The 16,579-nt window shown below is 45.1% G+C and overlaps 1 protein-coding gene across 1 annotated transcript; it reads right to left on the bottom strand.

Moving 5' to 3' along the window:
- Window positions 1–10,468: 10,468 nt before the first annotated feature.
- Window positions 10,469–15,643, bottom strand: LOC120359060 (carbohydrate sulfotransferase 11-like). Its single transcript, XM_039455357.1, has 4 exons — window positions 15,632–15,643; window positions 15,322–15,557; window positions 15,168–15,236; window positions 10,469–10,850 (listed from the first exon to the last, which is right to left on the bottom strand). The coding sequence occupies exons 1-4, from the start codon at window positions 15,641–15,643 to the stop codon at window positions 10,754–10,756; spliced, it is 414 nt and encodes a 137-aa protein (XP_039311291.1). The 3' UTR covers window positions 10,469–10,753.
- Window positions 15,644–16,579: the final 936 nt, after the last annotated feature.

Here is a 16,579-nt window from a genome sequence, read left to right as displayed (position 1 = left end):
ATTGCCGAAAAGTAATTTATTGTGAAGTTATAAAAGAAAAACCATTAAGCAAAAATGAGAAATTGGTCAAAAATCCACTTTTCCTTTAAAAAATCATATCTTCGCAACAAAAAATATTTAAGGACTTTCAAATACGGCGTTTTAAAACTAAAGAGTCAAACTTTCAAAATAAAATTTGGCAAAGTCATTCCTTTTAAAAAGTATAATTATGTAACATGGAGAATATGAGGTATTTTTGGGCATCTAAAAATTTATTTAAAAAAAAAATTATATCTTTGCAACAAAAAACTTTGAACAACTTTACAATATGGCGTTTTCAAGCTAAAGATTCATACTTTAAAAAAAAAATTATTTCATTGTTATGTTACATCCGGAGGATTTCACGATTTCCCTTTTTGCATCCATTATATAAATTATGCTAAACAAGCTAAGGGATTGTCTGTAAAATTTACAATACTTATACCCGGAACTCCACGATTTCTCTTTTATAAATAACACTATCACCCGGCTATTATAAGAAAAAAAATCAAACATTGTTCTCGGAATATATATATATAATGGCCACATATTACATCCGGAGCAATAAATAGAAGCAAAAAAAGGAGAAATCGTGCGACTGCAAAATTATAAGCAACGATGCTTATTTAATAATTCATATGGACGAACAAAGCCTGGACTCGAAAGAGAAAAAATCTAAACGCTATTAAAGTCTGGCAACAATCAGAGATAAGATTGAGTCGCGACGCCGGACGGAAACTATAAAACTATAAAATCAAAATTTACAACCCGGCTTTGTGTGTTCAAACCTATGTTTCATCACGAACGGAAAGATGATTCATAAGCGAGTCCCAAATAAACGGACGCGGTGATATAAAAAATCGGGATCGAACGTTCCAAGAAGAGGAACCGTAAGATAACGAATCCCTTAAGCGATTGGGTGATGCAACTGCTCGCCCCTCTTAGAGTTAAGAAAAATCGGGAGAAGATGGAAAATTAGCCAACGAGAGATCATCCGAGAATATGATTGGTAGTGAGCGTTGGTGAACTATAAGCTCAACGAATAAGCTCAAAATTTCGACAACAAGGAATCTCCAAGGAAAGGGAAAAAGCTCAAAAAGATTCACCCAATCAAATCCTCATTTCACCCACCAAACTAATCTCACGCCCTTTTCCTAAGCCCTATAAAATACGCAGCTTCGAACGCCTCGAGATTCATTCATTCAAAAAATTCAAAGTTCAAGTTCGCACTCACATCCACGCGTTGCAAGTGTCGAAGCTGTGCGCGTTATTTTCAAAATCGTTTTAAACTTAGAGTCTGTGCTTAAGAATCACATACATTAAAACTCCGAGCAGCCCACCGTTGAAGCATCCCCAGAGCGGACAGCCTGCGCTGCGTCAAGCACCTTTCAACCCGCAGATTTCCATAGTTCTTCCCTTTTTCTTCTTGTCTAACTAATAAGTAAGTTTTTTCTTTTTTTCTCTTTTTCGGTTTTACTTCAATTTTCCATTCAACTCGCCAGGAATCAATCGCTAATGGGCAATCACAGCCGTTCATGTCCCAGCTCCTTGTTCCCAATATTATTATTTTTATTTCGGATTAATACAGCAATTCTCATTTTAGACAATTCCCGACTTTCCCTCTAAATATTTCTTAAATCTCTATGTAAATGAAATGTTCTACTTCCATTCTTAAATCTTAGGTTTTGATTTGATTTAATAGTTAAAATATTGTAGGATATTACAATATATTTAGAGAAATGTGATCCAAGTACAGGGTTCGCACAATGAGAATAGCACACCTCGGATACAATGACGGTGTTTGCAAAATACTCGGCGGTCTCAGTCTCTTCAGTTTCCAAATGCCCTTCGATCGCGTAGCTCGGCCCGATCGTAACACTCACACCACTCACCGACTCGCAGCCTAACAACACGCAACTCGCAACGCAACGCAAGACTCGCTCCCTCCCAACACGTGTGTTCCGCCGCTGATCTTCCACGCTCGCCTGCGCCATCTGACCCCCGTTCTTACACACAGGGTATCTGCATCTCACTCGCTCGCACACCGCACGCATACTCACGCTCGCACTCGCTCGCACACCACACGCATACTCATGCATATTCGCACTCGACCGACCATCCTACACTCGGCCATTCTGCTCGGATATTCGTCCCCGAATATCATTGCTCTTCATCTTCAGATAGTTCATCGTCTGATGAATTTGGCATCCAAGGCTTCATGTTGTCGCAAGACGTAGAGGTTACATATGGTCCTTCATTTCCGCCTTCTCGCTGTACCATATATCTATCGTTGCGCAAAACTCGTGTTATTTTGTAAGGACCGAGAAAATTAGGTACTAACTTTAAACCCGGTTTTTGTTGAGTTCGCTTGATTGCTACTAGATCGCCTTCTTTATAAATTGCTGCCGCGACTCTTTTCTTATTGTATACTCGCCGGTTTTCCTGTTGTATTTTCAACATTTTTTCCATCGCGCGTTCTCTTAATTCATCGCGATTTTCCTGAAACGCTTGTATCCACTCATTTTCGATTAGTTTACGAATTTCGGGATTGTTTTGTCGAGCTGTGGTACCAAACAACAACTGGAAGGGATCTGTACCAATACTTCTATGTACGGTGGTATTTAAGTATTGTTGTGCGCGTTCTAAATATCGATACCATTCATCACATTTGGGGTCGGCTAATTTCGTCAACAACGGTATAAGTGTACGGTTCACGCGCTCGACTTGTCCGTTTGCTCTCGGTATACCGGTTGTGCTGAAAATATGCTCGATTTTCTCGTTTAGACAGTACTCAGAAAAATCTTTAGAAGTGAACGCAGTACCTCTATCAGAAATAATTCTTCGCGGATTCCCGAAAATTGACGCTTGTTTACTAAGTATGTTCAGGACTTCACTCGTGTTTGTGGTTTTGGTTGCATAGAACCAGACAAATTTGGAAAACGCATCTATTACGACGAAAATATGTTTGTAATTTTTTCTCGTGGAGGGCAGAGGGCCCAAATGGTCAATATGATACGTGACCAGAGGAATTTCCCCCTTCGCGATTGGATTTAGGAATCCTTCCTGCTTACCGCGCTTTCTTTCTCCTAAAATGCACGCGACACAATTTCGTATTATTTTCTCAATTTTTGCTTTTATATTAGGTATCCAATAATCATTTCGCAAGATTGTTTCAGTTTTGGCTACTGAAAAATGCCCTACCTCGTGAGCCTGTCTTATAACTTGTGACTGCATACTCTTTGGCACTACTACTAACAATTCATCGTTGTTCTTACGAAAAAGTAATTCGCCCCTGACGACGTATTCGGACGTTTTACCTGACTCTACTAATTCAAATATCTTTTTGATATCACTATCTTCCGCTTGCACCTTCTTCAAGCGTACTGTTAGACTATCTCTTTCTCTATTTATCATATTGCACACTGGTAATGGGTGACGACTTAAAGCATCTACGTGTTTCATATTTTTGCCTGGACGATGTTCGACTTGATATTGATATTCCTCGAGTAACAATGCCCACCTGGCAATTCGCACGCACAAATCTTTTTTGCTCATAGTTGCCACGAAAGAACGGCAATCGGTTACTATAGTGAAAGGAATTCCTAATAAGTAGGGTCTGAATTTTTTGAGAGCCCTTACTATTGCTAGAACTTCCAGCTCGTAACTCGGATATCTTTGCTCCGCTGGTGTTGTCTTGTGACTAGAGTAATAAACAGGATGCCACGCGTTATCAATTTTATCTTTTTGTAAGAGATGCACCGAACAAGAGTTGCACCGAACCCATACATAGATGCATCTGTATGCAACTCTGTCTCGCTATCTACTTTATATAATTTTAATAGAGGTTTTGCACATAATATTTCTTTTAAATTAAGAAACGCTTGCTTCTCTTTTTCACCGAATTTGAATTTAGCGTTCGCCTTGAGAAGATCGCTCAACGGTCGCGCAATGAGTGAGTATTGTGGTATAAATTTGCGAAAATACCCGCTTAGACCTAGGAAACTTTGTACTCGCTTTATGCTTGTTAACTCAGGAAAATTTCTCACCGCTTCGATTTTATGTTCAGATGGAGATAAATATCCGTCTTCGATAATGTGCCCAAGGAATTCAACGCGTCTTTTCAAAAAATTACACTTTTGCCAGTTAATTATTAACCCGGCCTCGCTCGCAACTCGTAGGACTCTTTCCAAATTTCGTACTCCACTGTCATAATCAGCTGATGGCACAATTAAATCATCCAGATATGTTAGCACAACTTTCGTTTGAATAAGCTCTTTAAATACAATGTTAATAAACCTCTGAAAAATGGCTGGTGAATTACACAACCCAAAAGGAACGCGTAAGAATTCATAATGTCCATCAGGAGTAATGAAAGCAGTGTACTTGCGACTTTTCTCATCGATCGTGACATGAAGAAAACCGTTCTTCAAATCGAGAGTATTGTAGAGCTCTGCTCCTTGCAACGCGTCTACCTGATCCTCTATTAAGGGCAACGGATCTATCTTTTACTATTTTCTTATTTAATTGTCGATAGTATACGCATAGTCTAATAGAACCATCTTTCTTTTTGATTAAAACGATTGGACTCGCATAATCTGACAGTGATGGCTGAATTATGCCGTCGCGTAGCCATTCACTTATTTGCGCTTTTACTGATTCTCTCTCAGATATCGCTAATCGTCTCGCTCGCTGATAAACAGATTCGTCATCCTTTAATATTAACGACATTTTAAGATCGATTTCTCGCGTTTTATTTGGTTTATAATCGCGTACAAGTTTTGCTACTTTCTCTCTATATTTCGGTTCCGGGACGTGGGATACATCAACATCACTGTTATCGACTTCTAAATTGATTTGAAGGATCTCTGGCGCATCCTCATCAGCGCATGTTTGTTCCGATAACGGATTAATAACTATGTTTTTAGATTTTATCGTTAACTCAACTGAATTTAAGAACTCGGTACCAACAAGTAAGTCTTGATCTATAAGCGTATCTTGCACAACGCGTATAAGGATGGGATATGTGTGATCGTCTATTGTTACTTTTGTATTAAACTCACCCATCGTCGAATTTCTGTTCGAGCCCACGCCACGAAATCGAGTTTCTTTTAATTCTAATTGTGGACATTGAATGTACGTACTAGCGCGCATTAAACATATGTCACTTCCCGTGTCTATGAGAGCAGTTAATATTTGACCATTTAAGCTAACGTTTTTGACACATTTCTCGCGTGTACCTTGACGCTCTGCACAGCGTTTTGTTTTTTACCGCATTTCGCCGCAATGTGTCCTCGCTCACCGCACTGGAAACACTTAGGACCCTGCGCTTTCGTAGGACAATCTGCAGCCGAATGATCTCGAAGGCCACAGTTGTAGCACTGCCTCTCCGTCTCACCGCTCGCCGCTTCTTTTTTCTCGCCCTTGGTCTTCTCGGTTGCCCGTCGTTGATGATCTCTGTCGCTCTGACGTCGCCGCTCTGCTACCCCACTGGTACTGCTCACTGAGATCTTATCCCTCAGAGTCACTTTTTCGAATGCCTTCAGCAACGATGCCTTCGTTGTAATTTGACCAATACGCGCTTGGTCTCGCTTGCTTTCGTCTGGTATTCCGTCAGACAGGCGATACGTCTTCTTTAGCATTTTGAGCTGCAGCTCCCAATTTTTATAGTCGCCCGTGTTGCCATCGAAGTGACCCAATAAATCCGCTACCGCAGATATGCTTGCTTTAGTGACAACGCGGGAAACGTCCTCTCTCTCTGTCACATGTCCTTGATTTAGGCGCTGCTCTCCTCTTAATAATTCGATTTCTCTTCTCATAGCTTGCGTTTCGCGTTCGGCTAGTTCCTTTTCTTTGCGGCATATCTCCATCTCTCTTTCGTGAATTGTCAGTGCTCGCCTTTCAGTATAATGCTGATCTTCATGAGTAGTAACACTAGGCCCTGGCGTTTCGGAGTCCTCCTCCATCCATTCGCCGTCTGGGTCCGCCTCCTGCAGACGTCTCAGCAATTCGACCTTGTTTCCAGAGGTGGATAAGTTCAATTCTCGTAATTTCTCCTTAAGCTGGGCTATCGTGAAACTCGGTGGTGGTTGAGAACTCATTTTGGTATGCACTTATGATGCCGTTTCGAGAAAAGTCTGGAATATTTTTTCTTTTACACGTCTTTTGTCCTCGCGTTTTCTCTCTCACTCTCGCAAACGGTTCTCCGCGCGCACACCGCTTGATTGTCCACGCGCTCATCGCGGGCGTACTTACTGTCTCTCTCGCACTCACGAACGGCTTTTCGCGCGCACGCTGCTCGGTTGTCCACGCGCTCGTCGCGGGTATACTCGCTGTCTCTCTCGCACTCGCGAACGACTTTTCGCGCGTACGTTGCTCGGTTGTCCACGCGCTCGTCGCGGGCACACTCGCTGTCTCTCTTGCACTCGCGAACGACTTTTCGCGCGCACGCTGCTCAGTTGTCCACGCGCTCGTCGCGGGTACACTCGCTGTCTCTCTCGCACTCGCGAACGACTTTTCGCGCGCACGTTGCTCGGTTGTCCACGCGCTCGTCGCGGGCACACTCGCTGTCTCTCTCGCACTCGCGAGCGACTTTTCGCGCGTACGTTGCTCGGTTGTCCACGCGCTCGTCGCGGGCACACTCGCTGTCTCTCTTGCACTCGCGAACGACTTTTCGCGCGCACGCTGCTCGGTTGTCCACGCGCTCGTCGTGGGTACACTCGCTGTTTCTCGCGCACTCGCAAGGATTTTCCGCTCTTCACGCGGGTGATGCAACACTTTGATTTACTGTCCCTCTCGGCTTTCCTTCAATTCTCGGCTGTGTTTACTGCACTGGCTTGCGTCGATCACAAGGACGAGTCCCCAATATTTGTAGGATATTATAATATATTTAGAGAAATGTGATCCAAGTACAGGGTTCGCACAATGAGAATAGCACACCTCGGATACAATGACGGTGTTTGCAAAATACTCGGCGGTCTCAGTCTCTTCAGTTTCCAAATGCCCTTCGATCGCGTAGCTCGGCCCGATCGTAACACTCACACCACTCACCGACTCGCAGCCTAACAACACGCAACTCGCAACGCAACGCAAGACTCGCTCCCTCCCAACACGTGTGTTCCGCCGCTGATCTTCCACGCTCACCTGCGCCATCTGACCCCCGCTCTTACACACAGGGTATCTGCATCGCACTCGCTCGCACACCGCACGCATACTCACGCTCGCACTCGCTCGCACACCACACGCATACTCACGCATACTCGCACTCGACCGACCATCCTACAATATGAATCTCAACGCATAATTACAATTCCCGTAACCGAAATCAATCAATTCCTTCTTCTCCTACACAAATGTAATAGAATTAAGTTTTTTATTTTTTTATTTTATACTATAACTCCTAGCGATAATGCATAATACTAATTTCTTCAATAACCTTTAATTAATTTCTTGTTTTGTTCACTTTTATAATTATATATCAATATTAAACAATGTATTTAAATTTTTAACTTCTGAATAATCATTGCCTAATCATTTTGTATTTTAATTAAACTAACCGATTACGTACTGCTGTCTTAATTAATAATGATTACCTTGTTATATTGTTTTCTTTTTTTTTCTATTAAATAACAATAACCGATAATGTATTCATTTGCTAATTCTTTTTGAATCTTTATATATGTAAAATTCAAGTATCAGAATATATGTTAAATTTTAGTTAAAAAGAAGCTCCAACGTAAAATTTTATTTCATCAAACCCATCTCGTACTCACACACTAATCTCCCGACTCGAAAATTACACTCGGTCCGATCCCGAGTTATAGAGATTGAATTCTCTGACTCAAATTAGGACCAACGATCGCACGATTTTGAAAAGGCGTTAAAGCGTGTCATTACACGTTGACGCATAATTTCGGAATCTTCAAAAGTGCGTTCGGCTCGTGCCGCACGTCCCACTAGTGCGGTCACGAGAATAAAAGAGTTTTTGTTGCATCCTTCCCTGCCTTCCTTTCCTTAAGGCTGGATGTAACAGTTATTTCTTTTAAAAAATGTACTTATGTAACAAGGCAAATATGAGGTATTTTTGATTAAATCGTGTCTAAAATTGAAAATTGATGTATTTCATGATATATTTCGGAAAAACTCCCTTTTCTACAGCATTTTATAGTATTCCAACTTTAGACAAAGTACATGCGAGTAACATTCGCAAACCGACCTTTTTTTTTTTTTTTTTTAAGGGGGGAAAATACTCATAGTACCCCGGGTTGGCTAGACCACGGGAGTGTGGGACTCGGGACGCGGTACCCCTCGTCGGCACAGACCGCTTGCGCGGCAGAAAGTTGGCGAGGCCCGGCCTGCCTACCCACTAAAAACCCACCGAGCCCATCTCGCCCCGTTGCGTGGAGGGACCGGGATTGTTATAGCACTCTCCAACATCCCTCCACTGGGGATCGGAGCATTAAGCTCCCCGACGCGCCAGTTCGTCTGGTTGGGAGTCGGGCTTTGCTGGCCCAGCCGAGATACGTCAGCCAGTAGGGCCTAGCCCGACCCCGGGGATGCGGAGCGAGGCATCACGCACCCCCGCGCCCATTTAGGGCGATGGGGCCGCTCCCGACATATGCCGGTGCGAGCCCCGCGCCCAGGGAGACGAGCGGTCGCCGCCGCCCGCCCCGCCTCCTCCCGTCCACGGCGCTCGCGTGGCCGGGCCGGGCGCCAGGGGAGGGAAGACATCTCGCCTGGCGTACGGGCCCCATCGGCCTGGGCCCCGTCCCGTCGCATCCCCCGAGCGCTAGGGGCAGCTAGGGGCGGGCACCCGAGGAGCGGCACTAACGCCGCTTCCCCTTGCCGAGGACGGGTGGCCCCGGGGAGGGCGCACTGGGCGCGCCTCCCTTGGGCCTCGCCTCCCTCGTGGCCTTACTCCCCCTCCGCTCCCTCTGCGGGAGTTGGGGGGGGAGGGGGGACAGAACCACCCGGGCCACGGGGAGGTTATCCCCAGAAGCGTGGCTCACCACGCTGGCGGCGTCACACGCGTCGGTCTCCTCGACCGCGCGCGTCTTTGGCGGCGGGGGCTCCTCCCCGGACTCCGAAGTGTCCGAGGTGGACCCCGGCAGCCGAGCATCCACCGCAGCCGGGGGCCCGTCAACTGGGACCCCGCCCGCGGGAGACGCACCCCCCTTGGCGGCCTCGGCCGCCGCCGGACCGTCGCCCCCAACGGCCTGAGCGCCGCGGGCAGCGTCAGCGTCCGGCGGCGACGGAGGCCGCTCCATTTCCATATCCTCCTCTCTCCCCGGATCCGGGGAGGAGGGAGGAGGCCCCCCAGCCCTCCAAGGCATGGGGGGTATTTTGGGGCAGCCCGCGCCACCCGGTCGGTGGCCGGCTGCTCTGTTGCGGGAGGCACACTCGGGACAGAACGGCGGATTCGCGCACTGAGCCCGAGTGTGACCCTCCCCGCCGCAGTTGAAGCAGCACCGGGACCGGTCAAAGTAACCGGGGCACCGGTGCTGCATGTGGCCCTGTGCCAGGCAGCGATAGCAGCGCTGTGGAGGCGACTTAAGCGCCTCCACGCGCGCAGCCGCCCAGCCCAGGGCCACATTACCCACCTTGGCGAGCCTCGCCGCCGCCGCGACCGGGCACTGCGCAATTACAGAGCCCATGCCCCGGCGGCCGCGAGTAACTCGACCGACTACAATGTCGGTGGCGCTGCATGCCAGCGCCACCGCCACCTCCTCCTTCGCAAACCGACCTGCTCGAACGTATTTTATTCAGCTTTTTTTATGTAAAATACTCACAAAAAAGTTTCACTTACCCACAAAACCCACGTGGTACTTTCTCTTCTCTGTATTGTCATTGAAAAATCTTTCTATTTCAAAAATTCAAGAGATAGCATCTTTAATTCTCATTGAAAAATTTTATTCCAACTCAAGTGGTATTTCAACATTTAATTTCAAAGAATTAAAGAGGAAACAATACAAAATGAGAAAATTTTATTGAAATAAAAAATTTTTAATGTACAAAAACATGAAAAAAAATAAAAGCACTTTTATTATACAAGTCGGGGCCAAGCTATCATTTGAGACTACTCAGAACTTGATCGGTTCAGCCGTTACTGAGATCTGATAATCTTGCGTGCTTGGAACTCGCTGACTCGCGTAAAAGAGGGTCGGTCTGCGACTCGTTTCTCCTACATAGGCGCGAGTCGCGACCGCGCCTCTAGATAATGTAACTTTTTGTACTTAAAAGAAATAAAAAAATAAAAAATTCAAAATTCTTATTCCACAATTTATAAAACGATTTATATTTTAATAACATACTTTATATGCATATTAAATTTATATTTAAAACATCTTTATATGTATCTCATTATATATATTAGTTTTGATTTTTCATTCATATTGATAACATTAGAGTGCTTTGACACATATAATAAAAAACACATTTTAAAATGTCAATGCTGAGAACATGCCATATAATTTTTTTTACGTAAGTTTTAATGATATATCATTAATTTGATAAGACAGTTCTGTGCGTAACACGAGGTAATACGAGGCTATGTCTATACAAAATATAATGTCCAACAAAGAAGTCTGCCGTTCGACTCTGGGATTTTAAAACATTTACATTATTGCATTTACAAAATGAAATAATTCGTCCTAATATACAAGGTCATATTACATAGACTTGAGTGATATGACAGTTTAGTCATAACACGTAAATCTGCTTCTTAATATTAATGAGCGCCTTATGCCAAGGAAAATCCCAGCACATCTTCCAACGAATAGTCGAACAGCCTTAAATCTAATTTGTACAGATCTACCAGCTTACGAAGCTGTTTGTAACTCAGGGTGGAATAGTAGATAGATAGATAGATAGATAATTTATTGCCTCCCCTTAGGGTTACATTTCCGTACAATCCGTACAATTATTCCTTACCGACTATCTTACTTAACTACAAACTAGGACGCCGCAATCTATACTTATATCTATCCTATTTCTCCTACTATTTACACACACATACACACGCGCCGCAGTCTTACCTAGCCTAACGGGACCTCCGCTTCCGGTGTTTCTTTGAGTCCTCTTCAATCATCCCTTCTTCCACTCACTCATTTGAATCTTCCTCCACACATTCCTCCCCCCCCATCCTCTCCTCATGCCCATTCCCTCCCCTCCATACTTCTAACCTCCTCAGCCATTCTTCTCCCTCCCCATCCTCACCCAGCACAATCCCCCTCATCTCCTGCCATCCCTTCCCATTCCCCCAGCTCACACATTCCTCCCACACATGCTCCCACGTTTCTTTCATTCGTTCACACATCCTGCATCTCTTACGCTCATCCTCCTCCCAGTGTCTGCTTCCCCTCATCCCCTCCCCTAACCTAAATCTTGCCACCCTTTTCCACCTACTCTCTCCCCACCCTTTCTTTAAATACCCCGGAATTCCCTCCCCCTTAATCCATTTATACTCCCTATTACCCTTCGTCTTCATTATTCTCTCCCATCTTTCCTCCATCTGCATCTCTCTCTCCCTCTTAAGCAGACCTTCCATATTACTCCCCATTATATCCCCTCCGTCCCCTCCCACTCCTCTCATCCCGAAGAATCCCCTTCTTTCCTCCTCCCATTCTGATATACTTTTCTTTCCTTTACTTCTTGCTTTCACTCCCCCCCATCCATCCCTTCGCATCACTTGCTCCAGATCCGCCGTTAACAAGTTGAATAGGGTCGGACTCAGGGGACACCCCTGTCTCACCCCCCTTCCCGTCCAGAAACACTCTCCGAGATTTTCTCCTATTCTCACGCGGTTCCTTGTTTCCCTAAGCACCCCCTCACACCTTATCACCAGCCCCTCTCTAATCCCTCTATCCCTCATTGCCTTTGCTAATATCCCTCTGTCCACACAATCAAACGCGGCTCTTAGATCCACAAAGAGCGCGACCATTTTACCTCCCGGCTTGCTGACCTGCCTGTTTATTAGATAGTTTAGCACATAGACGTTATCAATATTCCCTAAACCCTTTCTGAACCCCGTTTGGTTCTGTGGAATCAACCCTTTTTCTTCTACCTCTACCTTCAACCTGTTCGCTAGCACCGTCGCATACACTTTGTACAGCGACGACGTCAGCGACACTCCTCTGTACTCCTCCACGTTTATCCCCTCCCCCTTTTTCACGATCGGGACGATCACCCCATCATTCCACTCCTCAATCCATCCTTCGCCCCTCCAGATCCTGTCACATATCTTCCAAACCCATCGCTCCATTTTTCCCCCCCCGTATTTCCACACTTCAGCCGGAATCCCATCCGCCCCTGCTGCTTTTTTATCCTTCATTCCCGATAGTACTCTTTTTATCTCTTCGCGTGTTAACCCCTCCTCCTGGTCTCCTCCCCTTCCCCATTCCGCGCCTCTTCTTACTCTCCCATTTACTCCCCCTAACAAGTCCCTGAAATATTTATTCCATTCCTCCATTTTAATCCCCTCATTCACTCTTTTTCTCCTCCTAGTCTTACCTACCATTTCCCACACCTGGTTTTCCGTTTTTATCTCCCTCAACTCTTTTTCCCACTTCTCATTCTCCTCCTTCTTCTTTCTCTCCATCAGCTTTCTATACTCTAGCCTTTCCTTTTTGTACCACTGTCTATCCCCCTCCCCTTCTCTCCACCTCCTCAGTGCCCTTCTCACCTCTTTTTTCTTTATCCTACATTCCTCGTCCCACCAGCCTCTTCTAACTATCTCCTCTTTCTCTTTATTGCCCCTCTTCAAAATCTCCAATACCAGTTCTTTCATTTCCTACCATACTCTCTCCACCTCCCCATCGCCTACTGGTAGCTCTCCTAATGCCTCTCTAAAATCTTCTATTCCCTTCTCCGACCATACCCATCTTCTTCTGGTACTTCCCCCTCCTCTTTCGAATTGATTCCCCTCGTTCCCTCCGATCCACACCACCAGGGGGTGGTGATCGGAATCCACACAATCTCCTATCTCCATTCTATTCACCATTTCCTTCGTCTCCCCGCTTCCCACCACATAATCTATGACTGATTCCCCCCTTCCCCCAGTAAAAGTCCACTCTCCCTGCCTGTCCCCTTCTATATTCCCATTAAAAATTGCCTACCCCACCTCCTCTATCTTTCCTACCAACACTCTCCCTTCCTTGTTCATCTTCTTGTCCTTTGACCTTCTTCTCCCCCCTTCCTCCTCCCAATTCTGTTCGTCTACTCCCCCACCATCCTCTCCAGTTCTGGCATTGAAATCTCCACTTATTAGAGTCCTCACTCCGTCTCCCTCCTCCATCTATTCCTTCATACACTCCAATTTTTTTCCCATATCCCCATTAATATATACCCCCACTAATCTCCATTTTTCTTTGTTCATTTCCACTATCACCTCCACCATTCCTTCTTCTTTCCCCGCTTCCACTTTTTTCATTTCTATCCCCTTCCTAATTCCCAGGACCATACCCCCTTTTGCTCTTCCTTTTTTATTCTTTCTTTTCGCTACCTGCACTTCCCATCTGTATCTCCTTGGAAAGAAATCCCTTGCTCTCATCCACCCCCTTTCATCTAACCACGTCTCGCTCATTATAATTATATCCCATTTCTTACCCTCCATCCAAAAATCTTCCCTTTTGTTGGCTATCCCTGCTACGTTCCAAAATGCTACTTTATAACTTCCTTTCCCTCTCCCCTCTGCTGTCCGCCGTTCCTCTTTCTCCTCACTCTCCTCTCCTACACGCTCTACTGCTCTCCTTTTCCTCCTCCCCCCTTCGTCCCCCTCTCCTCCCCTCCTTCCCCCCGCTCACTTGATCCCATCACTGTAGCTCTTCTCTCCCCTCCCCTTCTCAATTCTCCACTCTCTTCATCCCAGGACCACCATTCCCCTCCAATCCACGCTCCTTTTTGCCCGATACTCACCCTGTTCCCTTTCCATCTTCTTTCTGAAGCCACTCTCCTCGCCTTCCAATTAATCCTCCTTTCCTCCCACATTAAATCCTCTTCTATCCATACCTCTTTCCCTTTTAGTCTCCACTTATTTAACATAACCTCCCTCTTACAATCTTCGGTTGCCATCTTCACTATCACCATCTCCCCCCTCTCTCTTCTACCTCCCTCTACTTTCCTAACTTCCTCCACTTTTCCCTCCACTCGTATCCCTAATACTTTAATTATCCCTTCCACTCTTTCTTTCAAACTCCCTTCCCCTCCTTTCATCCCCTTTACTATCAAGCTTCGCCTTCTGTCCCCCCTTTCTTTCATTTCCCATCTTCTCTCTAATTTCTTAACTCTTTCTTTCCACTCCTCTACCTCCCTGCCTCCCCTGAGACCTCCTCCCTCCCTCTCCACCTCTCCCTCGCTTCCTCTCTCATCCTCCTTCCTTCCTATCTTTGAACCTTCTACTTCCTTCTCTATCTTCATTATTCTTCTCTTTAAGTCCTCTCTCTCTTTATTCCATCTTTCCTCTCTGACCTTAAAATCATCCTTCATCCTTTCTACCTCCATCCTCATCGCCTCTTTTTGTCCCTCCGCCTCTTTCCTTATTTCCTCTCTCACCCCTCCTAAACCCTCTCTTATTTCTCTTCTGATTTCCTGTAGCATCTCCTTCATCTCATCCCTCACTTCCATTCCCTCCGGTGACCTGGTTGTCTTGTGGCTACGCTTAAAAATCTCCGCCGCCCCCCTTCTTCCTGCGACTCTTTTCCCAACATCTCCCTTTTCCTCTTTCCGCTTTCTATCGCGCTCTCCCCTACGCTATCACTTCTCTCCCTACCGAGATTCATCGTACGCGTGTACTTTTCCATCCTGCCCTCTACACTCTCTACCAGCGACACTCTTTCGCTCGTCGCCTCTCTATATCCTTCCGCGTTCCACGCTATAGTTACTTTCTTCGCGCGCTCTCTAGTTGCTCTCTCCCCCCTGCCACCTCTCGCATCGGCCGTCTACCTAACCACACTCCTCCGTCTCTCACTCGCTTATTTTTCCCAGACTCTCTCTCTCTCCCTCCACCTCCCCTCACTCCCACGCACTCCTTTCGCTCTCCCCTCGCTTCTCTCGCCCACACACTCCCTCCACCTCACTCACTCACACACCAAACGCACTTTATACTCCACTAACTAACACTCCGAGCTCTCTCTCCAATACCGCCGGAAACGGAAGTCCTCAGGGTGGAATAGTATCTATCCAGTTTTCTCGATGTCGGCTTGCTACTTGCTGGTCTGGCTGGAAAACTGTGTAATTAAATTTAATTAAATATTTTACAAATATATCTAGATGTCTATTAAAATTATTAATTTAAAAAATTTATGCGCTCACTTCACAGATGTGACACCTATCCGTTCGAGAACTTCCGTGGCATCCTCGACTAAGCTCTCGTACTTGCTTATGAGATTGTAGTTAACTATGCACGGTTGGCATAGATCGTATATTGGTCTCCAATGTTCGTTCCGAGTTCCATTCTCGGTGTCGTCGGTGACAAAATCGACGAACTCGCGAAACGTCACGTCATTGCCATTTCTTAAAGACTCCTCGGTCGCGTTTTGCCTGTATTTCTATAAAAATGTTGCGCAGTTAAATCCTCTATTTGTGATGTGATGTTTTCGATGTTTGGCTATTCGTTTCATACGGAACTTGCCATTAACGGTTAATACGATAAAAGTGGAACAACACGTAGAATTAATCATAATCATATTCAAAGAAGTGCGCAATTATACGGTACTTCTAAATTTCATCCAATCATCGAAGAAATAAGAATTTTGATCTAACGTTATCTAAGCAAACAAATATCTTCTTTTTATACGTAGGCGCATGACTCAACGATAGAATTATATATACATTAAATATATATATATATATATATATATATATATATATATATATATACATATATATATATATATATAATCTAATACATATTAAAATTGAAATATTATATTAGGAGTACAAATTGAAAACCGCCGTTTTCCAGTAGATGGCGCCAGCGGTAAATGCTGGCACCAAACGTTAGATCAAAAATTTTAAATGTAAGGTTGGGCATCTGGCAACAATTCCCTATTATTGCAGTTGTGAATTTTTATCGGCGTTATATATTTTTTTGTGATCGAAAATGTCGAAATTTGTGCCCAATAAGCGTCATTTGCGGGAAGTTTTGTTTTTTGCCTTCAATTCGAAAAAATCTGCGGCTGAGGCGCGTCGAATGATTGTAAAAACTTATGGTGAGGCTTCCATTAGTGAAAGAACGTGTCGAGAATGGTTCCAACGCTTCAAAAGTGGTGATTTCGGCGTAGAAGACAAGGAGCGTCCCGAAACAGGTGAAAAAGTTTGAAGACGCACAATTGGAAACATTACTGAATGAAGATTCATCTCAAACGCAACAGGAGCTTGCAGATTCATTGGGCGTGACTCAACAAGCTATTTCACATCGTTTGAAAACCATGGGAATGATCCAAAAGCATGGACACTGGGTGCCATACGAATTAAAGCCGAGAGACGTCGAACGGCGTTTTTTCGCGTGCGAACAGCTGCTCCAACGGCAAAAACGGAAGGGTTTTCTGCATCGTATTGTAACCGGTGA

The sequence above is a fragment of the Solenopsis invicta genome, chromosome 12 (assembly GCF_016802725.1).
Source record: "Solenopsis invicta isolate M01_SB chromosome 12, UNIL_Sinv_3.0, whole genome shotgun sequence".
NCBI classification, from domain to species: domain Eukaryota; kingdom Metazoa; phylum Arthropoda; class Insecta; order Hymenoptera; family Formicidae; genus Solenopsis; species Solenopsis invicta.
The sequence above is the reverse complement of the archived record's forward strand: the minus strand, read 5'-3'. Positions and strand labels throughout refer to the sequence as shown.

What these genes read in the sequence shown, in the direction of transcription:
- LOC120359060 (XM_039455357.1), bottom strand. An exon ending in ATAGGTGTCACATCTGTGAA is followed by an intron (nt 15,237 to 15,321) that starts GTGAGCGCATAA and finishes TTAATTACACAG; the next exon opens with TTTTCCAGCCAGACCAGCAA. An exon ending in AGATACTATTCCACCCTGAG is followed by an intron (nt 10,851 to 15,167) that starts GACTTCCGTTTC and finishes TTCCACCCTGAG; the next exon opens with TTACAAACAGCTTCGTAAGC.